At 38.5% G+C, this 25,971-nt stretch overlaps 1 protein-coding gene across 5 annotated transcripts in view; it reads right to left on the reverse strand.

Moving 5' to 3' along the window:
* Positions 1-25,971, reverse strand: part of slc4a11 (solute carrier family 4 member 11) — a 148,883-nt gene that overhangs the window by 112,575 nt on the left and 10,337 nt on the right. Inside the window, exon 1 of one of the 5 annotated variants that reach the window (XM_028001599.1) lies at positions 16,494-16,678. The exons of 3 other annotated variants lie outside the window; for them this stretch is intronic. In XM_028001599.1, coding sequence (XP_027857400.1) covers positions 16,494-16,530 — 37 coding nt within the window. In that variant the 5' untranslated portion in view covers positions 16,531-16,678. Of the gene's footprint in view, positions 1-16,493; positions 16,679-25,971 lie in introns of those variants that run through there. One more of the 5 variants, XM_028001597.1, reaches the window with a different exon arrangement.

Below are 25,971 nucleotides of genomic sequence, written 5' to 3' on the forward strand. Positions count from 1 at the left end.
GTATATTTAAAGGAACTGCTAACTTCAGTTTTAAGATGAAAAAGAAACCCCACAATTTCATAAATCTGGTGTTTTCATTAAATAAGAAATTAAATTAAAATTACATGTTAATAAGATTGGTCAAATGATAAGTCAATAAAAAAAATCATAGTAGCAACAGCTACATAAGATATTTCATAAATCACCCATGGCACTAATGTTCATCATCTATCAGCCAATCAGAGCTAGTCTTTTACAGGCGCTGGAACAACAAGCCCCGCCCACATGGGAGTGGCTACTTCTGTGGCGTTTTGCGGCAATTTTAGTTGGAGATTTTCAGAAGAGCTATGGATTCATATCCTTTTTGTGGCGACTGGCTAAAGAGGCGCATGTGACGCAAAAAAAATGTTTCCATGTAATTCTGCGAAATACGCCTACTTTGATACTGCTGAAAAACAAAATCACCTCATCCTGGAGCAGAAAGTTTAATTGGGAACCATGAGATTTTTTTTAGAAATTGCAATGTTTTTATTAAGCAAATTTGTTTTCAGAATTTCAAGTTGTGCAACTTTATGGTCAATGGAAAAGCAGCTACTGTGAAATCAAACCAAACTTGTCTTTAGGCCCAAAACTCCAGCAAACTATTGTGAGAGACTTGAGGAAGGAAACTGAAAAGGTTTCACCCAAGTTATAAAGTTCAAAGGTTTTTCATACCAGATACTATGGAAATGTATGCAAAGGTCTGATTTTGAAGACACTAATAAATAAATCTCTGACATATTCTTGCTACCATTCCTGTGGAGTTTAGCAACTAGAAATCATTTTGGTAGTTGTGATCTAAAACAAGAACAGTTTGATCTGATTTTGCTCTAGAAGGAAAGAAAAGTTTGAAAAATGGAAAGAAACGACACTAAAAATAATATTCAGACTAACTTACGTCATGACAACCTGATGCCAGTAACTTTGGACTCTCTTATTGTTTGGATCATTAAAAATAGCTTAATTTACATTAGTTTTTTAAAAAAGAATATGCCAAATTCTAAAACTAAAAACGGGAAGATTTTAAAGCGACAAGCTGCAAATGGATGCGAGACAGACGCTTGAATCCCCAGGAGGGACGAACCCTGGAATTTACTAGAGAGGTGAGGCTGAGAGTCTTAAGTGAAGAGGGCAAGAGATTAAAAGGTGGCCCCTGCTGTGTTTGTAGGGGAATCTACAAGGGCTGGGCGAGCAAAGAGAAGGAGGCTGGGCCTTTTGTTAGCTAATTGTGCCTCTGGGCTCTCCTGGCACTCATCCTCTGGAGCTGTGGTCGCTGAGAAAACCCAGGCGTGGAGGGAATTCCTTCTGTTCCTCAGCTCCGGGCCGCTCCGCTCGTACACACGTTTGAAGGAGCAGGCTCACATTTGGCCTTTATTTGTATTCTTTTTATTCCAAAGGAATTTTAAAGGACTTCAGTCGGCGTGGTAATTGCAGAAACATTGTAAATGCCTCTGTACAGTATGTGCCGCACTGTACTTTCCGAAAGCAGCAACGCCACAGGTTAAGCACGTCAACGTTTTGTAGGCTGTGCATGCCGTCCTCAAACATTTACCTGCATGGAGTTGAGCAAGCTGCAAGATTGGACCTAGACGTGGACAAAAAGGGCAGGAAAAGAGTATGTTTATTGTGCCAAAAGATGATTTAAGCACACAAAAAAAATCACTTTTGTTAAAAAATGGCATAAGCCAATATTTTAGGAATCTGACAAAATAACAGAATAATTGTCTGTGCTTATAATGATGATTCATGGGCTTGTGGCAATAAGCAACAAATCAATTGTGTGATAAATTAAAATAATTTCCATTTGCATAATTTATCGTTTTTCTCTTTCTACCAAAAACTGGATGACAAAAGTCTTCAGTCTGGTGCTTTGGTCTCAACTAACCTTTATTCTTATTTTGAAGGACAATTTTGTTTACAGAGGCTTCATAATTAATTTTATTTGTTGTTTTTGTTTATTTAATTTGGATATTTTAAATGTCTCCTTATTCTAGAATTTAAAGTTTATCAATATTTGAGAATGTGTTCTTGTGTTATTATTGCAATAAATGATATTGTTGTTTTGAGAGTAATTTCAACTATTCTAATGGTAATGGCGTAACTTTTGGGGCAATTTATTGTCCAGCAAATAGGCCTACATATTCATCAAATTCCATTTTTTCATATTTAAATATTCAAAAAGGTTTTTCATCAAATAATGAAAATGATTTAATTTCTACAAATGAAACAATAATGGTTTAAAGATCATATGTTGATGGAAGATTTTTGCAGCTGATATGGCACCAACGATTTTCCTGATACTGTTATGGAAGTCCAGTTTCTGGCAAATCATTTAGCAACACATTTTGTACCAACATGCTATGCACATTAGCAGACTGACGACAGCAATTATATGAGTTAAAATTTTACATAGAAAGAGCTTAAAAAAGGATAAAAAGTGACGTTGCTATGAAGGTTTGGCTGCCACTAGTCATAAAATTTTTATAGCATTGCTTAATTAAACCCCAAAGACGTTTTTGTACAATTTTCCAAAGTCTAACTTTTTAAGTTACCCATGTTAACATACAAGATTTGAAAAAGTTTTGAGAAATGTATAATTATCTCACAGCATGATATTAATCATCAGTCTAACATTATTAGCTCATCTAAAGTGGACTACCTGGACACCTTACCAGCAACCACCATGTTTGTTTCTTCAGCATCAGTTTGTCGGTAGAAATGCTTTGATATCGGCAAGAATGAGGTGTGGTGTACGTCATCATCTTTTTTCACCTAAGCAGCTAAAAAAAATCTGGCAGATTTACAATCCAGAGCGAGACGCCATCCTGGAATTAGACAACCAGCGTTAAAAAGGTGAAATACCTGCTGATAGTTTTAAAGGAGCCATAACAAACCCCATGGAGTGACAGTTTTATCACAAGTTCATCGGGGCGAGTGCTTGCGAGCCTCTTATCGGATCACACTTACACTGTCCATGCATGTTTGTCCACATAAGCACTTTTATGCACTACTTGTTGGTGTTAATTAGGTCGGATTATGAGAAAACAGAATCCGCAAACTGGGAAATTAACATGCTAAATTTAACATTTTAATTAGCAGAACTGTTAATTTGTATATTCTTGTTTAGGCAAAACAAAAAAGACCTGCTAATGCTTGTATGGCTACAGGGCGATTGGTGCAGGTTATCGCATTACACTGGAACATATAAATCCTAATTAGCTTATCCAGAGCAATAAACTAATAATGAGCATTTTTTCTACTTTTTAACACCACATTAGGTTGGGTTGTCTTACAAAACTAATCAGCAAACTTCCATAAAAAATTACATATATTAGCTCATTCTAATTCATTTATAGGTAGATTTTAAGTGTATTTGGAGAAAAACAAAAATGTGTTTTTCTTTCACATGTAGTACTGTATGAGCACGTTTTAATAAATGAAATACTGGAAAAAATTAAGCTAGAAATGTAATTCATGTTCTGTTCCAAAATCTGAGTAAGTTAAAAACAATTATCACCGGTTTTACGGTTGCCATTTTCAAAATGTAGTTTTAATCTGAAAAATAAAAAATTGCCTCATTGGCGTAAATATTCTAACTTGTTGAATATGATAGTATAAGAGCAGATTTTTGAACAGTGTCTACATTGAGTTCCCTGGATCTTCTGGGGAATCTGTGTAGAACCAAAAAGGTATTTTAATAAACAGAGCTAACAGAGACTTGACACAATGATAAAAGTTTAAGGTTGTATTTTGGACACGCTCAGCCTGACAGGCATGCATAGATGTAAGAGTGGAATGCAGACTTCATTAATACACCTGATTTTCCCTGACTTTAAACTAAGTCTAAATATCCACAGTGATATCAGCAGCTGGTTTACTGCCGTTTCCACATTTCACTTTTGCCTCACTCCGTTTCCACTAAGCCTTAAATGTAAGCTGAAAAAGCAAAAAAAAAAAAAAAACACAACTAATTATTAAAAGAATTATTAGCCCGACACAGCTAATGACTCAATCATGTTAATTTTTACACTAAACTCAGACAAAATATATTTTTTGTTTTTAAATTAGATTCATGTCTGCAGATAAAACTATATTTCAGTAAGAGATACCCACAACTGTGAATGCAGACTTGCATATTTGTAACAAAAACAGAAGAAAAAAAATTCACCCAGTGTCTGTCAACCAACATTTAAACAGCAGAGAGTACATGAACATAGAAAACAGTATGTGACATGGCTGAAAAGTTAATATTAACTCTAGGGATGTTACGCCTCATGGGAGTAGATGTCACACCATCATCTAGAAGCTATTTCCTGTCAAAGTGAAAGTCTGTCTTAGACAATTGAACTTCAACAGTGTCATCCTGCTATTGTCAGCAAGTGACATCATCCGATGAAGTGCAGCAAATGTGACGTATTATTAAGAGCCACTGATATGAATGAGTGTATTAAGACTGGCGCACCATGAGAACATTTTTTGTTATTCTTGCTTCTAAGTAACAAAGTAGCTCTTGAAACGGTAACCTACTTTTATGGTAGCGTTGACTTTATGGCAAACACCATGAAGGTTGAAAAGTATTGATGAAGACTCACTAGACTGAATAATGGATGTTGTGTAGATAGAAAAGCTGCCAGAGATGAACAATCTGTAAAGTCTGGGAGAAAACTGTGACTTGAAGTTAGTCGTTAGCTGCTAATGATGGTGAAGCTGGCAACCAGTAAACTAAAGCTTGTAAGAGTTTGGACCGTCTTTGATCATCTCTAGTTTGAAATCTAAAATCGTCCAACTGATGCAACCTGGAATGGACAATGCTTACATTATGTTCCTTGTCCTGTTGTCATCAGCCCCGTATCATGTGTCATCCCATCTTGCGACTTGGATTTATTGTCGCACCCTACGCCAACTTCCTGTCAATTCCTGTAAAACTGTAGTTCTTTTAAACAAGAAACGATGAGTCCAAAGATACTTCATGCTAATCTCTAAAGAAATACAGTGAAGGTGATTTTTAGAACTAAGCAGCAGCAATGGGAGAAGAAAAACAAAGAACAAAGGCACATGAACACACCAGCCTAATCTTTTGCTCCCTCCTCAGATTCTGTATACGATTAAAGTTGGGTTTCTGGCTGAGCCACTTCAAAACGTTAGAATTACTCCCAGTCTGAAGAGACACATTGGTGGAATTAGAAGAAAACCTTAAACCTAGATTTGCCAGGGGCATCTTTGCACAGCCTGAACATTGGGTTCTGCCTGACCTGACCTCTACTGCACTTGTGCCGAGTGTCTGTCTCTGAGCGGCCATGATTCGTTCTTCTCCGTTGTCCGGCCTGTTCTAGCCATTATCTTCTGTCTGTGGCACATGCAGCGTCTCGTCTTTCCATGATGGTTCCTCCTGTTCTTTCTCTAGCAGATTGAGTTTCTGCTGACTGGAACCCAAAAGTATTTGTCTTTGGGTTCAAATTTCCGGATCTATTCCGGAATCCTTGTTTCTTCATCTTGGAAGACGTTTCAAGAGAGCACTAGACCTCGGACCAGGATTATAACGGTTCTGGGTTTTTCATTATAGTTTAGTTTTATTTCATTGTCTCTTTTTGTTTGTCTAGTTCAGTTAGTTTTGATTGGCTCTCAGAGTTTGTTTGCTAGTTTTGATTACTTATTAGTGAAATATCGTTAAGTTTTATTTTAGTTTTTACTAGCTATATTAGTAGTTTTAGTATTTTCATACTTTGGTAAATTTTCAGGTGCAGAATTCAAAAAGGTCAAAGTATTGTATTGTGGTTATGTATTCACTGATCGTATAATGAATACTCAACAGAACATACCATTTTCAAAATGTTGATTCAAATATTTAAAAAACCATCTGACTCGGATGTTTTCTCCACACTTTTGCGCCACCAGTTGGAGAATGTAGTGCCGTAATTTTCCAACAACTCACTTAAACTGTTTGTGCCGAGAAAGAAATCGGTTCCAAAGGCTAATGCATAGATTCGTGAACTTGAAAATGAATTATAAGGTATCATGTTTTAGTTTTACAAACATATGATATAGTTCCAGTTAGTTATTGTTTTTCCCCATTATTTACCGTTAATGACAGTTTTTCTCAGTTTTAGTTAGCTATAATAAACTTGCCTCGAACTCCTTCCTTCCTCTCAATGGTACTGTACGCGGGCGTAATTTTAAATTTTTGCATCTTTCCGTATTATTTCGTCTCCTGCCCGTTTTTTTTCTGTCATCTGCTATTTTCTCACAGCACCATTGAGTTAAAGGATTATGCCTCCTCACCGCAGCAAGAACAGTTTGTGTGTTTGTTGCATTTATCGAGGCGGCAACTACATCCAGACACACGCACTAGTACATCCATGCCAGCCACTCACTGCAGAAATTGACTGCCTTAATTTTCATGGGAGAGGGGCAGTGAGTTAAAAAAAAAAATAGACACTCCAGTGCTGGGGGATTCCTGCTAATTGCTTACACCCCTCCACCTCCGCCTGCCTCGCTACCCTCCTTTCTTTTGGCTCGATTAAAGCCAGGCCACTGCCTCTCTTTCAAGTCTGCTTTTCTCCACACAAACATTTACTGAAAGCTATTCTGTCCTCCCCGCCATCTGATGCACATCTCACCGCTCTTCGTTTGTGGTGTCGACGCCCCCAGCGGACCGACATGGGCACAGTTTCTAGGCAAAAGAAAATTGTGTTCTGTGCTGCATTAACTTGTGTTCCTCATGTCTTGTCTTTGGGTTTTACAATGGGTATAAAGCTTGACATTTGAAACAGGATATAAAACCAAGTGACTGTTTTAATCAAATGAACGGAGCACAGATGGAAATAACTACAAATCCGAGCCGTTCTAGGGGCCCCGTCCTACTTTGTTCTCCTCTTATGACGGCAGGTGAGACCCTTTTGCCCTTGTCACTCGGCGTGAACTGTTTTTATGATGGCGTGCCTTTAATCCAGAGAAAAGCCATTAAGTCACTGTCGTTTACATCTATTATATAACCGCAGCAGCCTCTCTCCGCAGCAGACGTTATTACACTGAACTATGTCGAATGACAAAGAACATTGAAGCAATTTCGCCGGCTGCAGCAAATGGGCATAACTTGGTACCGCTTCAAGGACAAAGAGGGACGTTACGCATAGTTTCAGGGAACGGCATGAAAGGTCTCAGCTGTCAACAGCTGTATGAAAACAGAAGTACGCCATAATCAATACCAGCCTTAAGTGGCAGCAGCAACCTTGTCTGCAGCAATCGTTGTACTACATAGTGCAATTTGTTTCTACGAGGTGGATGTCTCTTGTTTAAGCGCTGTGAGATGTGGAGCATGTGCCTGCCAGCTCACATATGTTTTTCAGTGAGGTAACACAAACACGGTGGTGAGCGTTCTGTGCCAACATCTCGCCAAGTTTAGCTCCTTCCCGATGGTGGAAAAAAAAAAAAAAACCTGTGCTGCTTACTGGTATTTTTTGACTCATGTAAGAAAAAAAAGGGGAAGCTTTACATTAGTGGTTTGAGAATTCATCAACATGGGCAAAGTTCAACCATCTTGTAGTAATTATCGTTTTTGGGGGGAAAGGAGCAGCAGAACTTTATGTCTACCTCTCTGTTGGGTTCTGTTTGTTGGGGTGAATTTTTGTTTGGTTTGGCTACGAGTGACAGCGCTCCGGGTCGAGAGCACATTGTTCTGTGGAGGAGAGGCTGTGTCATCTTGCAAGCTATGCGAGATCAATACTGAACAGGAAGTGAAACTAATACCTTGCCCATGTTTAGTCCTGCTTCCTTTGCTCAGTAAAGTCAGCTTCAGGAAAGACAAGTCATCCTGTGCAAAGCCGACGGCAGCAGCTTGCTTTGTACCAGAATAATGATACTCTTGTTTCTTCCTGCTTAAGGCGAATTAATGCTTTGCGACCGGTTTTTAAAAAGAAGATGGATTCTGTCTGAGGTTGTTTGGCTTCATAACACCAAACATTTTCTAAAACTCCATTGAACTTAATTTTTTTAAATATTTATAAGTTCTACAGGTACACCAGCAAACCTAATTATGGACAGTATTAGATGTTAGAATATTTAATTAAATCATAATAACTTAAAAGAGCGGAGTTATGCAAGATCAACTTTTATGAACTTTGCATCATGTTATAATGTTATAATGAGTGTTGCCTTGATTATTTCATGCATGTTTGAGAAATCCTTTAATTGCCATGGCAACCATTCAGTTGTGCAATGCACCTGGTTGGACCTAGCTCCACCTTCTAGGTGCAGCTCCACCTGAGAATTGCAGTTTCCATGCTACTGAGCTTCCACCTCACAGAGCAGCTCTCCCCTGTGACTACCTCACTCTTCTCCTTCAGACTAGCCAGCAGAAATTAGCAAACTTCTGGTGGAACTGCACACCTGCTGAGCTTATTATGCAAGCTACTTCTCATTGCAACGCTGGTAAAAATGTTGTTAAAGGGAGAATAGAGGAGCCATGTTGTGATCACTTCCTGAAGGCAAAGTTTCAGAAAGAGAAGGAGTTTAAAGAGACAGAGGCCCAATTTCAAGGCATTAAATTATGAAGTCATTAATGGTTTTTAAGTCATATTTGATATAAACATAACATTTTTATAACAACTTAACAGTTACTTGGCTGTGCTATAAAATGGTACAATGTGCCTGGAAAATACATAATACTGCCCCCTTTTGAAAGTAATGTTCCATAAATACTTTCAAGCAATATTATTCTCATTTTGGTAGCATATCTTACCCGCACATTTTGATTATTAGCTGAAAAATGTTGCTCATGCTAACCGTTAATTCACAACTACAACACCAGATAGAGCCAAATCCAAAACATTTTTGGTAAACCTACTTTAGTTCAAACTGCCAATTTTATTGAAAACTTTTTCACGGCAAAGAGTTTCAGAAGATGAATATTTCCGAAAACAATTGTATGTTTTAAAACCCACAAGTGATTTGACTGGTAAATTATGTCAACTCCGTTTCATTTTGATCATTTTTGTGGAGAGGCCAATCATCTTTTCAAAGACGAAATTAAAATTCTCACCAAGGACATGCAGATGAGATGCAGGGTTCTGAATAAACAGATGTGTACCACCTCCTTTAGTGCTATGCAGAAAAGGACAGGACTGCACACAGTTTGCAAAATGCCATTAAGATTAGAGCAAAACGATCCAAAACATTTTCCAGTGGGAAAAACAAGTTTACATGTTAAAACCGTGTCTTGATTTTTAATAAAAAGAAGCCTTCTATGGCGTCTCAATTATACAGATATGATAGAATTGAAATGTGACTTTTCTATGCAGCACAGAAAAACATGGCAGTTCTACAGGTTAAAAGTGATTGGTAACTCCTTACCATCGCCAGTGATAAAGGCAGAAAATGAAAAGAAAGTAAAAATGTTTACGACCCATGAACACTCCAGACATACCATTAATTATTTGTTGCTCTGTATCTGATATAATTTATGATGGTATGGGGCAACACATACCATCATACAAAAACCAACACAAAGCCTTTGTTGTGACAGAAAAACAAGCTATGAGTTCTCTATAAATGCAAGAGAACATACTAATAAATTGTTTATTCAATCAAACATCTTGAAACTAAGGGAATTGGTTAATTTAAAAATGCTATTAGTTGTGTTTAAAACCAGAAAGAAATTATTCCCAGTTAATTTACAAAGTTCCTTTGCCTTAAGCTCAAGTGACAGAAATAACAGAAGGCAGTATGATTTCAAAAGTAAAACTCTGCGGACTACTATATCACAAATTGGCCTTTCAGAGTATGGAGGACAGTTTGAAGAGGAGTTGAAAAAATGCTCAACTATAAATCAATTCAAAACAATTTATAAGAAAAAAAAGTCTTATAAACTCCTTACTTAATAATGAGGAGAATATTATATCGTTTGCAACTTACATTGTTATGTTGTTGATTTAATAAATATGGCCCTGAAAATGTATTTATTGGGAAATACATTCTCTATATCTGTAGATGCAGCAGATTTTACTTTGTTCTGCTTCCTTTTCACTCGTGAATAGTAAATGTTTTAAGAGAACGTGCTCGTAAATCGAGTGAATAAACTCACTGATTAACTGACTATTGCGTAGCTGATATTTAAATATATATTTATATGTTATCAGCGTGTAGAGTAAAATGGACTTTAAAAGTAGCCAACAAAAAGAACAGCGTGTACCAACATAGTTTAATTGCCGAGGCATATATGCGTCATATAGCAGAAACCTTTGGAGTCATGTCTGCCTGATTATGTTACAAAATGGGGGCGTTTGCTCTCTGAGTTTTAAACATAGGGGAGCAGTTCTTTCACTTGTTCTATTGTTCAGGCACCTAAAAAATATGAGTCTGATAAGAGAAGCCTGAGGACAAACACAAGCAGTTTAGACACTGAGACGCTGCTCTAAGATTAAGGGAATAAAAAAATAATTTCTATTGCCGTTAATTAGTGGGGAACATTTAGTAGTACATTTCAATTTAAAAGCAGGGGGTAAAATCAAAACATCACAATTTTTATTATTTTGTATTTTTTCTAGTAATTTTATTTCGATGTGAATTTGGGAAATGTGTGAAAACATAAAAGTCTTTACCTTCATTTAAATAATAATAACAATATTATATATTTTTAGAGTGAATCTGATATTGAAGTCACTGATTTCACATGTTAAGAAATGTGAAACATGACCAGTAAATGCTCTTTGTAGTAATTAACAGGGGGGCGTTAGTCTGGACAGTCAAAGAAATTTGATCTTTGATTGTTTGGGAAAAAAAATAAAAAATAAGACCAAAATTTAAAGGCAGCAATTTATCAGTAGAGTCTTGGCTGATTCTTCAAAAGTACACAGCAGGCCGTGGAACAGTATGTCCCATCTTCTTGTGTGTGATAAGGATTCAAACATGCAGATGAAAGAGTGTGTGTCTGTGTGGGGGAGAGAGAGGTGCAGGGGCGCTGCTTCAGTAATCTGAAAGCCAGAGTCAGTGTCAGGGTTTTCTGTACATGCAAACACGTGAGTTGTAATAAATGATTTTATGGTGTTATTTTATTTTATTTTACAAAATACCCTTCGAATTTGCTATAATATTAGAAAAATGTGTTGTGAAAGTGTCTAAAATTGCTTGTCAAGTACATAGAGCAAACATGTCCAAGCTGTATTTTAAAGTGACAACCATAAAAGTAGGGGAACAATTTTTCAGATTAGTTGTGAAGAATTCATCAATAAAATAATCGTCAACTAATTTAGTAATTAACACTCAAAAAAGGCTATTTTGCAGAAGGAACATATTAAAAGCACTAATTAAGTGATAAATATATACTTTTTGCATGTAACATAAATAAATCCATCTGTAAATATGTTTACTCCTCAAGTGGCAGTTTTAACATCAGCTGGTTAAAACTCTGTAAAAAAAGCTGCAGATGCATATTTTGCTACAAATGATCAAGTCTACATTAAAAGAATGCAGCGTCATTCCATTTTAGGTAATAAAATGTTTTTTTTTATGTATTTCTATAAAAAAAGGTTTAAGTAGTAAAAGAAAATCAGCAGGATGTGTCATTTTTAAAAATCTGATTAATCAATTACTAATTTAACGGTTAGTTGACGCCCTATAGGTGTGATGTAGTGAGATGCAGAGTGAACATTTCTAACACAGTATTGAGCCCTGCAGTGATTAGTGTTTGTGCTGACACATGACCATAAATGTTACCTGTGTTTACATTAACAAATGATTTTGGACAGTGGGAATGATTTGGGAGAAGTCTGAACGGTAAATGTCCGACACAGCCGCTTTTTGTGAGGATTGTGTGAATGTGTGAGCGCTCTCCTGCCTGTGAGACTGACTTGTCATGTCTTGTATGGAGGTGGTTTTGGGACATTTCGCTGTCGGTGTGTGCGTACGCGCCCGGTACTGTACGGTGATTTGTATGTGTGTGTTGACGCACGCCTCTCCTCTGCCCAGATGGCTGTGCTCGGAGGCTGGAGCTTCAGAGGTCTGTTTGGCAGCGGTGAATACTGATCAGAGATCACTGTCACATCTATAGTGCACACATGCACGCAGGAACTCGTCATCTATCTTGAAGCTTGCACACCTCCACTTTCCACATGGTCAAAGTACTAATTCCCACCGTCACTACGTGTCATCCATGCTGATGCCTTCGGGCTCTGCAGGTCATGGCTGCTGCGCCGATCGTTTGGTTTTCTGTCACGCCAGACCGTTGACACTTGGCTGTAACAGGACAGCTTTATGTTGCTTTTATGGTCGTTAAATCAAAAAGTTTAAAACGAAAAAGATTACACTGCTGTGGACTTGGCTTGTGGGTTTAGGAACTGATACTTTGCCTTTTTTTGGCTGGCCGGGCCATTTTCACTCCAGTCTCAACTCTGAAACTTATAAATCATCTTACCCTAAAAGCAATGACATATCTATACATATCTATACAAACTAAAAAAAAGATACTACCGTTTAGTGTCTAACCATGATTGTGTAGAACAAGATCTTGGATAGTAAAATGCCACTAAATTTTAGAATGTCAGCCAGGTTTCCCTTAGTGTATTATCAGCCTGGCGGACCACCAGATTTGACTTGCCCCACACCATGCTATGTGTTTATTTTAAATATGTTTTATTAATACAGCATTAACAGTGACAGTAAAGACTAATTAGGCTAGGTTTATACTTGGTCTGTTGAACTGGGCATGAGGGGGTGCACACAGATTCAGACTGTCTGTCGGCCTCAAGCCATTAATTCCAAATTACAATTTCTGCTTATGCACCTTAAAATTTTTGTAACTTTTAAGATTCCTTAGCACAAAAACATGGTGGGCTGCTGGTGCTCTGCACTACAGCGCCCCCTTCCAGCAGGCTTAACAGGTTCTCTGGGGGAAAACTTGTGCCAGCATATGACAACTAGTAGACTAAGTGTAATCTCTCATGATGAACCCCAAGATGAAGATGTCTTTATAAAAATTTATATCTTTGCCAGATTGTTTAAATTATTGCACACACAAGATTGGTTTCAGAAACGTTTTCATCCACACAAATCCAGCCCTGAGCGTTGTTCTAAACATGCCAGACTCAGAGGGCAGTGTAGTGCAAAGCTAAAACCTATCAGCCAATCAGATTTCTCCCAAAGAACCACAACTTCCTGTTAGAAATTAAACGTGGCGCCAGGATGTGGACAGATTTAAAGGTTGTACTACTTTTAAATTGTGTATTGGAATATAAAATTAACACAACACAATGTTGATTGGAAATGATGTGAAAGCAAGTATGTGAATATATTGCCACATTAATTGTCTCAGACTGTAATGCGCAGGATCCTAAATCTTTGCTTTCCCATGTAGACATGCAAACACGAATACGGAGTTTTCTCAAATCTCCACTTTGAGTTTTTCTAAATAATCGTTTTTAGTGAGATTAAACAGAGTTTACGTCAGGATGAAAGGCTGAAACAGGTAGAAATGCATTTGATTTTCCAGATATCCGGCTACATGTGGACCAGGACTGATAATGTGACGTAAGACTGGCAGGAGTTCTTGAACTAGACTGATGTGCCGACAGAGTTGACTATAAAGACAACTTGACAGGCTAAGTGGCAACGCTGTGATAAGACGTCCCCACCCCTCTTAAGTCCTTTATATGTTTGCATTTTGGTACTTGGTAGAAAAAACAGTGAGAGTGATGGACCACGTACCATGATTTGGAAACTGCATAGAGAATACTGCAAATGGCTAACAATTACCTGCTAATGACTGTGGCAGCTTCAAAGCCTCTTACTGCCCACATTTCACTAGTTTAATAAGTATGGACTGCATTTTCTCATATCAAGTAAAAAAAAAAATACTCCAACTGGTGAAACCTGAAAAGGCACTGTAGGTTAATTGCACCTTTTTTCTGTTAGTAAAAACACAGAAATATCACTTTCAGTTTATTTTGGAATAAAACTGCCTTAAATCGCATAATTGCAGCAGTAGGCAGGTAGGTTGAGCCTGAACTGGATAATTCTACACTGATTAGCGTCTTGGAAACTTGTTTTGTGGTTTGTGAAATTGTTTTTCTAATCATGAAAACAAAAAAAGCATCCTTTGCTTTCCCAAAAGTATTCCAAATATCTTGTGTCAGATATTGTCTCATCTCATGAGCTGGATAAACTGTTGCATCTCCAGTTGTTGCGTAAATACTGATAAATGTGGAAACTTTTCTTCTTCAACATTCTTATGTGATCAAAATATTATTCACACCTGAAAAATGATCCAAACATTTCTGTTTCTCATCGAGTCATGTGGAGTTTTTCCAGTTATGCAAAGCAAAGTCATTTGAAGGTTACTTGTGTAAGTTAGTTATGGTAATAACCCAGAGAGAAAATCTGTAAGTAAATTTCTAAATAAATATTTACATCAATGCTGCTAGACAGAAATAAAAAGGTTTTTTTAAAATAGAAATGATTGCACAGTTCTCTAAGGCATCGTCTTAAGCAGGAGAAGTTTGTTGCTGGTTAATAGGAGCAAGAAAGAAAAAAAAAAAAAACACAGATGAAACTCATCATCAGAGCATTAGTGAAGCTGACTGCAGTGTCGCTACATGCAGACGCCTTGTGGCAATTTTCAAATCCAAAAAGTGAAACTTACGTCTTCTGACCTTGCCCTCCCCTAAAAAAAATAAAATGCAAGTAGAAACCCGTTAGATAGCGGGTGAATAATGTAACATGATTATCTGTTTGCAAAATATGTCTCCATTTGCATAAAACTCAGTCAGTTAAAGCTTTTCTTCATTTTCCAGGCCAGTGCGAGCTGTACCTTCAGTTGGACATCATGTTCCAATGCCATGGATCCTGAGATTTTTGTCGCACAGAGCAGCTTGCTCTGCTTTATTCCAAAAATCCAGAGGGGAGTAAATTGGGAGATGGAAAAAAAAGAAAAAGAAAAGAAAATCTAATCCTTTGTAAATGTAATTGAGTCACCAGCAGTGATCAATAATGCCATCAAATTCCTGCATATACACACGATTTTCTGTAAACAATATCAGCATTTTAAAACCAAGGTCAACTAAGACAGAATACAATCATCATTAAATGGGGAACTAGCAATCCTCCTGTTTCTGAACGGTGTTTTCTGAGCCTTCAACCTTTCCTGTGTGACAAGCCGTTTAGGAAACAGGACCAAATTGTTCTGCTGCAAGGATCCAACCTGTCACCTCCACCTAATCAGCTTGCAGGCAAATGAATGCAAATTACTCTTCAGAGGACAAGCCACGTCAGTGTCCATCACACCTCGACACCCGACACTCTGGTTTAGTTAGATCGCACAATGCATCTGCTGAAAACACACACCGAACACGCAACTGAAGTCCAACAAATACCTATAGTATATGTACACAAACACAACCTGGTGCTCATTCACAAGCAGACATAGTATTTTTGCTGTCACAGAATTCCAAGTAATGTTTAAGTAAAACACACACACACACCCGCCCACACACACTGAGAGAGGGAGAAAGAAAAACACCAGGAGTTGCAGTATTCTGTTCAGCCTTAGACAAAATGAAAGTGAGGAGGCAGCCACATCACACCTCCAAATGGGCTTTGGGTTCTCTTAGGACTTACATTGGGAGCTTGGGGGGGGGATTCGCTGCTCTCTTGTGGCTGTCAGCAATACTAATCTGTCTTCTCACACACATGCACGCACCCCCCCACACGCACACACAAGTGTGTATTAAAAAAACAAAAAACCACAGGCACCATTAAGGATCAATATGTTCTTAAGTCCTGTTTTTTGATGTAAGTAGACAGAAACATCCAGATAAGAACAGATGCCTGTCTCTCCTTTGCATGGGAGCACAGACACACTGTTCCCTGCACGCTGTCGGTCTTTCTCTACTTATCATGCAGGAACCCACCAATGCAACACATGCTCCCTCTGCATTCCGGCTGTGCACGGTCTCGACAGGTACACTCGCGTCGCTGCGAGGGTTTGCAATGCAACAATTTCTCAAGGTTCAGTTCCTCAATTGCTGGAAAAAAAGAAAAGAAAAAAAACGACACAGGAACCTCTCGTGCCGCATACCAGACATAAACAAAAGAATGCACACTTTTGCACACATGCGTGCACACACACACAAATATGTTTTCACAGGAAAAAAAAAACCAACTCAATTTCTACAAGCAGAACACAGCTGCCACAGCTCTCTGTCTTCTCGAAAATGAAAAAGAATCAGTTTCCTGTCTGTGTCCGCTATATTGCCACATTCCTCTGAGCACAAATTGATCAAACTCCCGATTTGGCAAGTATGTGCAATGGAACGCATCCACGTAAACATCTGCCGTGCCTCAGAGTGGAAGTTGAAGTGGGCTGCATATGTTTTGCACAAGGGGGGTTCTCAGGTTTCATGAGGAAGGGAACCCCAAGGTTCTCCCAGTGATTGTTGTGTCGTGCACAGCGGAGAAGCAGCTCTCAGGAGCTTTTGATATATACTCACCGGAAGGCACAAAATGAAGAACTTTGTTGGTCTCCATGGCTGAGCAAGTGGTGGCAAATGCACACTTCCAAACCCAACCGCCTCCCCAACCCCAAAAATCAACCCATCATGGTTGTGTTATCCTGTGCTGATGAGACTAAGATCACCTCTGCTCTCCCTTGCTCTGCTCTGTTTCTGACTGCCTCTCAGACACATGCAGTGACTCAGCCCCACTCTGCCTGCCTACTCGCGCTCTTGCCACTGGGTCCTAGTGCCTTTTCTTTTTTTTATTAGTCAGCTTCTTCACTCTACCGTCCTGCTGTTTAACATCAAGGCGAAGCTCAGGTGGAGACGCACCTAGTCGACGTTTGGGGAAGATGTCATGTTGTAAGCCAACCCGGCTCTCCTGTTTGCCTTTGTTGAGTTGCGACTGACTCAAGCAGGTGAAAATGAAAGCGAATGCACCTCCTCTGCACTCCTCTCGTCCACCAACTGTGGCTCTGTCAAAATCCTAAGCTACAATTTGAAAACAAAGATCATAATGTTCAGGGTTTGCTCTCAAAACGCGAGCAGGCACACTTGGTTTCAGATGCTTGTTGCCTTTGTGTCTACATAACCCTAAGTGGCACAGAGATCTGATTTGTGCTGACACCTCTGCAAAAATTGCCAAAATATTCAGTCTTGCATGATAACATCTAAAAAGAAGGGAGATCTGGGAACATGTGACTGTTTCTCTTCATCACTGGTTTCAGTGTCTAAATATTTAATTTTGAGTGACTCTTATTTGGAAAATATTCATACACCTGGCAGACTGAGGTTTCAAGTAATCAATAAATTTACCAGATTATTCCTTCAGGCCAGTAGTAATATTAAAGTTTTGAAGTAGTCCAGCCAGAGAACCTACTAAATCGGAGGGAGCAGAGGATTGAGGATCTTGCAGAATTCATCCAAAGTGCCGAAATTGGCTCTCTTTGACGTAAACGTGTGACAAGCATTGCATCATTGCTGAGCTCGACACCAGGCCCAGATCGAACAGTTTCAACAGAGATCTGTGCAAAGTGTTGTGCAATTGGTCAGTAGTTTGTGATTTTTATGCAGAAATGCGCTCAGACTTCAATGTTGATATTTCTCTTCAACTAGTCCGCTTTCTCTATCCGGTTTTTGTATCGATCCGATGAGCATTTATCTGATACGGTGAGGGATTGTGTACTTTTGTACTTGTCTTTACAAAATAACTACTGTAATAATAAGACATGTGAAATGGCTAAAAACGTCTGCATGGAAATTGTAATGATGTTGTCCGTTCAGGAGACTTTAGAAAAAGTGTGGTGCTTTCTCTGTGACTGTTTCGTATCCAAAAGAGAGGGAAGGAATGAGGGGGAACCCTGGCGTGTCAGAGCGTGATGCATACTGAAGAGGGAGGGGTGCCTCCCTGGTGGTTTGTGAAGTTGTACGAAAGGTGTGTGCGAAAACCAAAGGTCTGCAACCACGTGACCACGCATTAACCATAGCATTAGCTTTGAGTTAAATATGTGGCAGCCTTTAGAGTGAAGAAGAAGGGCTTCCAACCCTAATTACCTGCAAAAAGTAGGTGAGTAATTATAAAAACAGTTTTGCTTCTGTAATGCCAATAAAGTCTGCATGGAGGTAATCCAATGATTTTATGCCTAAAGCAAGATCCGAAATATTCTTGGCACAAAGTCCAGCCTGCTCCCAATTCACCACTGACCTTCCCCCTTGTCACCAGTCCAGTTTGTGTCGTTTGTCATGACGAGGAGATTCAGGATCTCATCACTGCTGCTTTTCGCTAATGTTTACAGGGTTTCCCTTTCCCTCAGTGCTTTATAAACCTGGCGGGCAACCAGGCTTTACTTGTGCCCCCATCAGGCTAAGAGTTGCTTATTTTTTTAAGTCTCTTTAAAATCTTTGCACTTTTTAAGACTTTATTGTTGGTGTTCAGATACTAATCTTCCAATCTTTCAATAGCACATAATTATCAAGTGATATTTTCAAATTTCTTGTCAACTTTAAACATTTTTAACTCAAAAAGACGACGGGCCGATGAATGAATGACTGTCCTAGCGCACAACCACCAGGCTTAACAAGCTTTCTGGGGGAAACTTTGGGTTATGTCGGCTACTTCAGGCTATGACCTCCAGCAAGTCCTAGAGCGGTTCCCTGCTGAGTGTAAAACATCCACGATTAGAGTCAGCTCTAAGTCTAAGGTCATTATTCTCAACTAGAAATAGGTGAACTGCCCCCTGTGAGGGGTCAGGGGTCAGTCTGAGCCTCAAGTTCATGGGAGAATAAGAGTGATGGTTGGGTGGAATAGGAGACTGACAGATTCAGGATTTGCCTGCAGAAAGGATGTGCTGATTACCGTTTTCTGGCCAATCTTTAAAAAACCTGACCTGCCGATAAAAGCTCATAGCTGTCTATTTTTATGAAATGACAATGTTAGCCATTATAAGACCCCAATACACCTTCAATGTATCTTATTTATTTAACAAAAATTAAAAAAAAACAATACCCGTGAAACAAACTCATTTTAGCCACACGGGTTATAAATAAAACGTTTAGAGCATTTCCGTCCAAACTACTAAAATAAACTACCTAAAAATTAAAATCTTTTTTAGTCTTTTTCACATTTAATTTTTTTTCAGCCCTCTCCTACAGCTGAGCAAAAGGGTACACTGGCTAATTATCAGACCTTTGCAGAGGTAGCTAAGATTGGTGCGTCACAATTACCACCTGTTTTTGCAGACAAGGCTTACAGAACAGAAGCAACCCTTTTAATTGTAAGTGTGAGGAATCTGCCTGTACTGAATTCAGGCATTACATGGTTCTCAAAGTTAAATGGTGAGAAACAGTGGACAACTCCAGGCACTGTCCATGGTGCTAGTTCAACCCCCAGGTCATATGCAGTGGATAGAGCTGCAGGAGGACATTTCAGTCACAACAGTAGCCATCTTCTGCGTATATCAGACACAAACTGTTCGTACAAACCAACAAATCCTGTGACCTGGAAGACAAATGATGTAGCATCTGAGACAAACACCGTTGGAAACCGTCCCTCGTTCAGGTACAATGAGTAAACCACCATGTAGGCTTGACTTGCCATTTGAGTTCATTTCATAGTAAGTGTCAGAGTTCTGAAAGTTTGAATTTATTGGTTTTGAGTATGACCAAATGTACAAATGGCAGCTAACGCATATATGTTTACAAGAGTTTAAATGTTAAAGCAACAACTGTTAACAGATCAATCCAGGTCTTTATCTTGTAAGTTTGTGGTGAAGTTCTGTATACGTGCGACAGGATTAAGCATTGCTGTACAAGTTCTGATGTGAAATGTACCATGATAGGTGAGCAACGTGATTTATGAGAGGTTGTTTTGTGACATACTGAATAAAGAAGAGTGAGCTCTGAGCACGTTCCTGCTTTGTTAATCAGCAGACATCCCACAAAATAAGAGAAATTACATAGTTTTACACTTGAGTGATTATACTAAATAACCGTTCAGTAGCTGTTTCCACTGACCATATAATTGCTTTATTTAACATTTAGAAAATAAAAATAAAAAAACCTAGTTTTTCAAGAAAACGTTTTGGCGATGGCATGAAGTGGTTTTTTGGCTGTATCAAAATTGGTTTATTTCGCAAACCTACGCTGGAAACACTTTACACATCACAAGTCACATGAACAACAACCAGTTGTTGCCACTGCTGCAAACTACGAAGAAGAAAATGACAGGAAGTAGTTGGAGGATCATGGCGCAGCGTGTTTTTTAATGACATATTGCGTGAACAAACTTATCTATATGATTTTAATTACATTTCTTATTTAATGGAGAAAAAAAATTACTTTTCAACATTAGCGGAATATTGAGTTTTGCACACATTTGTAATGAAAACACAATCAGTGTGTGCATTTGTATAACAAGGAGACTAATTTTTGTGACTTAATTACTAACTTTTGAATGCAATTAGGCCTAAAATTCTCCATATCAGGGCTACAATGTTTGATTTAAGCTTTTCCATCAGGATTAACTTTATGAAGCTGATGGTATTAATTTTTGTGACCAATTTAATTGAAACAGTACAGGCTTAATCCTTAGTTAAAGTATGAAGTTGTTGGTTCTAACTCATTAGCTAAATTTTTGTTCCTATTTAGTTCAGATGATGGAGAACTATACCTTGTTTATAATAACTATGCAGAAGACAGAAGAAATTATGTTACATGTCTTGCAGACTGTTGGTGGTTTTTCTCCTGCCCTTTTTTTCATGTTTCTCCTCAGGTTCAAAATGCAGGAATTTTGAAATTTTAAGCTCTGAATGGGTAGAGAATTTGAAAAGACCAATTAAGATCCAGGTCTACCCATTGAAAAAGCCTCACCTGTGGCTCTGGGCTCTCCTTCTGCTCCTAGCAGATGAATGCTGAGTACGGCAGTGCTGCTGCTCTGGAGCATTGTCTTTTGTTTAAAAGTTTGTTGTGGGAGTTTGAGGAGTAGGTATGTTTTTCACACAGAGGTTCGTTTCTGTTAGATGCGCTAGATAAGTAGGCTGGTGCCACAGATGTAATGTTTTTAGCCAACCTTTTTGTTAGCTGAGGATATCAGGGCTTTTTCTTTGTTTTTTCATTTAGAATAGATGTGAGATAAGCCATTTTTCATTTCTTTGATTTGGCACAATCCAACAATCCCTTTGTCCCCCACGGTTTATAAAACCGTTTGAGACTCTTTTTTTTCCTTTTATGCACCACAGTACAAGATACAGAGCCACGATACATTAGCAAAAAAAGGCGAAACAAAAAGAAAAGGCTGTGCTGTGGATATATGAGTGAACATGTGTTACTGTGTGTGAGGTTTTTGTTTTTCCTTCATTTTTACAAGAACTCAGTCAATTTGTTGTGGTTGTTCTGTAAGTCTCCCTCTGTCCAATCACTGGTCTTAATGGCATACATTGAAGGATAATAGAAATATAGCATTCAGTGACGTGGGGTTGCAGTGAGTCGCCATTGTGGCTTTTAAATCTGGTCAGAACCAGAAGGATCTGCCTTCTCTAGGTGACACAAACAGAGACAGGGAGTGTTGCCAGGGAAATAAACATGGACCAATCAGCAATGTGGTCATGCCTCTATCAAGCGCTCCAGTAACAATCGTTTGCTACAAGCTTTCCAAGGAATTTGGGTGAAGACAGTAAATTCATCCAAAAAGGTTTTAAGACTTTGGTGTTGAGTTTTCCACTTTTTCTAATTTCTTTCCAATAAAAGAACACAACATGACATTCATTTTTATACCTTTGTGTCACCACTTGACCATACCCCACTTTTATTAACAAGTCATTATGTACAAGATGTCCATAATGGAATGGGTCAGACTCAGAAGGTGGGGAAGTAGTTATTGTTTTTCGAATTTATCTAACTAATTTTTTATTTTATTTTTTGGATAAGCATTGTCACACACCATGAGTGCAAATACAACACTCAGTGAACTAGAGGCTAATTCGAGTGTCCTCACCTAACCTATGAAACTCAGCTCAGGTGTAATGATAAGCACACTCTACTGAGACATCAAACAGCATATTGCAGGACATGATTTTCCCAAATATCAATAAGAGCAAATGATCAAATAAACTCAAGAAAAACAAGCCTGCAGTGTTGCTTACCAACCTGCCTGAAGGGCCAAAATGAGGTCTGGAGACTGAAGTTACATTCGTTTCTCTCACAAAACATAAAAAAGAAAAACATCATGTCTCATTATTGCGGTGGCCTATGGGGGATCTTGAGGTGGTTTCAGTGAGTTATAAATTTATCTGGAAAGAAAAGGTGATTACCAGAAATGAAGTAAAACCTGAAAAAAAACTCCTTAGATGCCCTCATTTCTCTGAAAGGTTTTAGATTTTTATTTTTAGCTCAAGTTTTACTTCAATAGTGAAATGCAGTCAGTTAGACTGGCCTACACCCTACAGACATTAAACCTGTTCTCTGACATGGTGCTGTTTGGTTAAAGTATTATGGACATTAATTGTTAAATACATGCAATAAAAAGACATCAAAAACCTGTGCTGCTCTGTGTGATCCAGCATGTACAGACAAATGCTGTATATTTAAATCGAACACAACATTCAATCATTGCTAAAACCTAACCACCACCTACGTTTTAGCTTGGAGAAAAGAAAACATGTCAGAACATCTGGAGATGATAAAGGAAGAGCTGTCATTCTCTGCATTCATGAGTCATATTTAGCAACATGAGAAACAAGTTAACATCAATCCCAATGAAATATGAACTTTTTGGGGGCCTTTTAGGTTGCTCCAGCTCTTTGCGTAACATAGCGTTGCTAGTCTGGCCACCAACAGTCAACCTCTATCAACAACACTCTGTCTTTGTGTTAAATGTGGATCTAAAGAGCTTCATTATGGAGTCTCTCCAACAGATTCCTTCACTGACATTATACTTCCTGCCCTCCATCTAAAGTGACCACTGAGGTGCCAAAATGTAATGTTTATTGCTTGTTTCATGATTGATGACTCTATAATGTTTTTATGATGTTAAATACATTAAACTGCCTTGTTGCTGAAATTTACTTTACAAATAAACTTGACTTAAACTTGTGCGTCATCAAAATCCTGTTGCTAAAACCTGCCTATTGCTTGCCTTTTATTTTGGGGTATCGGTGTTTAATACCCATTTAGATTTTTATTGGTTGATCTTCGGAAAACAGATATTCTTCTCCCTGTCTACCACATAAAATCTCTATAAAATAGATATAGTTGTATTGCGACAATATATGAATACTTTGATGATGTGCTGTATGTGGCTTTATTTCTGTTTGTCACAGTAAGGTGTTACCTTTGCTTCATCCAAAATATAATTCAACAATTTGCCATCATCTTATTTACAAAAACTATTCTAACTCTCCTCACAAGGTTGCCTTAAAAAATATGATCTGTTTGCTGGAAACTATATTAAGTAGAATGCAGCCACGTTTAGAGCGGTGGAAATTATGTCATAACTGATTTGTAGTCTGGTACTGCACGGCGCAGTGCTGCTGCTCCTGCAGTGTATGTGCTGTCCTTTTGTCCTTGTGCCAGATGTCAGGATGTGGTGTGTACGACTCATTAGGATGTCAAAATGCTCCTGTACTAGTAAGTCTTTTTATTTGGTGATTTGGACGCCAAACGACTCATCTGCTCAGGTAGCTGCGTCTGCATCAGTTGAGGTATAATGGTGACACTGCGTAGACAATAATGAAGCCCAAACAGCCACGGCTATTGCCTCAGTGAGTCATCAATCAGTGAGGGAATCCTGCTCGCTCCTTTTGACTAGGGACAACCTATATTAGAATTATGACTGAGTGTGTGTATGCGGTGACACGCTGTGTGTGCTTATGTTTCACCAAATCCTCGCTGTCTGGGTGTGTAGGCGGCTTTCTTGTCTTTCCGTCTATGGGAAGATGTCTATTTAGTCTCTCCAAGTGTGTCTATTAGCAGATGTAGCTGTCAGCCTTCCCGTCGGTGTGTGTGTGTGGGGGGGGGGGGGGGGGGTGTGAGAAAGGGTCTGTCTGATTTTTGTTTTTTTTGTTCAGTGCAGTCTTTGTTGTTGTTTATGCTGTAGTCTGGCACAAGAAGAAAGAAAGGCACAGTGATAATCACAACACTTGGGAATAACCAATGGAGGAATGAGGAAGGAAACAAAAGAATAAAGAAGGTGATGGAGGAGAGGAAGAGAAGGTCGAAGAGGAAAACGGGAGACGAGTGGAGGAATTGTTTCTAGTCAAGTTGCTGCATGAAGCTATCAGAACATAGTCTTCTGAGCTTCCCTTGCCGTGGATCTGTGTGTGTGGGCGTGGGTGTGCGTGTGTCTGTACAAAATCCTTAGTAGTGAGCTGAAAGTAATGCCACGGGGATGAGGGCATATTTCAGGTCACAAACTAGCTACAGATTTAATTTGGGGAAGAACAACTTGATTATGTTCTCTTAAGCAAAAACAGCTCAGGGAAATGTAACTGAGAAGACACAGGTACACACACACACTCATGCACACATTACCGTAGCAATGTAATGGCACCTGCAGTTCAATGTACTACGCAGATGGTTGCTAAATAAGAGCGGACTCAGGTGTTATTTACAATCTACGGCAACACAAATCGTTACTAAACCGAACTTTCTTCAATATTACTTTACATCTAAATATAGATTTTTAAACAACAGAAAAAGCATGTTTCACAGTATTAATATTTGTTTCAGTTTAGATTTGTGTTTGGAAAAAATATGCCAACATTAGATAATGGATAATGGTTTCACCAAACATGCTTTCCAGACTCATGTATGTCACCAAAGGCCTCGTATGCTGTGGCAATGCCTCATATAGGCTCATTCAATAATGAACTTTAGAGGAATGGTCCACCCAATATACATTTGTGCAATACAAAAATTCCAACTTCAACTAATCTGTCCTGAAGATTCAAATAACATAAATGTTTGAAGAAGCAAAATGGTCAAAAGTAGAAGCTTGAAGAAATGTTTTTTACTCAATCAAATCAATCAAATTTTATTTGTATAGCACATTTCAGCAGCAAGGCATTTCAAAGTGCTTTACATCATATCTAACACAGAAACACAAAGCAACATAGAATCAACAATCAAAACACAGCATTAAGTCAGGTTCCATCAATAAATTTGTAATTGATTACGTTTCAAATACAATCCTAAACGGGTGGGTTTTTAGTCGAGTTTGCATCCATAGAAGGTTTACCTGTTACACTCCTACTGTGTCATATGGAACAAAATACCTGTTGCTATTTTTATTCCCACTCACTCTCACAATCACACAGTTTAAAATGATGTTAACAGCATTTTAATGGGCTTCTGGCACCAGGCTCCGTACACGTCTTTCACGGAATTTTGAGCAGGGACTCCGCCGTCCCTCACGGATTTTTGTGCAATTCTATGGTACCTGTTAGTGTCTAGAATTTACAGGGTTTCCATTGCGCGCAATGACCCTCAGTCACTCGCCATTTTTCTTCCTGCACGGGGCTCCGTACACGTCTTTCACGGAATTTCGAGCAGGGACTCCGCCGTCCCTCACGGATTTTTGTGCAATTCGTGTTTTCTCGCAGCACAAGTTCTGGCATAAAATAGTTCTGAAGCATGACTTTTTCTAAATTTGTTCTTTTCCATGAAATCTACTTTCATCGCAGATGTGAACAGCTGATTAATAATGGGCACTATAAAAATTTATTCCAAGTCTTGGGGCCAATTTTAGCGACCTACTTTGTTAGGTATTGGGATCTAACAATAAAGGTCTGCAATGAATAAAAATGTTATATGCATATAAAGTGGATATATACAGTACATACCGTATGGAGATGGAGGTGATGGATGTATATGTATATACATACATATATATGGTATGTATATATTTATATGTATTGGATACATATAATTTGAAAGTCAACCTTAAGAGGTTAGAAAAACAGATAGAAAACCTTCAATCGGA

The sequence above is a fragment of the Xiphophorus couchianus genome, chromosome 19, assembly GCF_001444195.1.
Source record: "Xiphophorus couchianus chromosome 19, X_couchianus-1.0, whole genome shotgun sequence".
Lineage (NCBI taxonomy): Eukaryota > Metazoa > Chordata > Actinopteri > Cyprinodontiformes > Poeciliidae > Xiphophorus > Xiphophorus couchianus.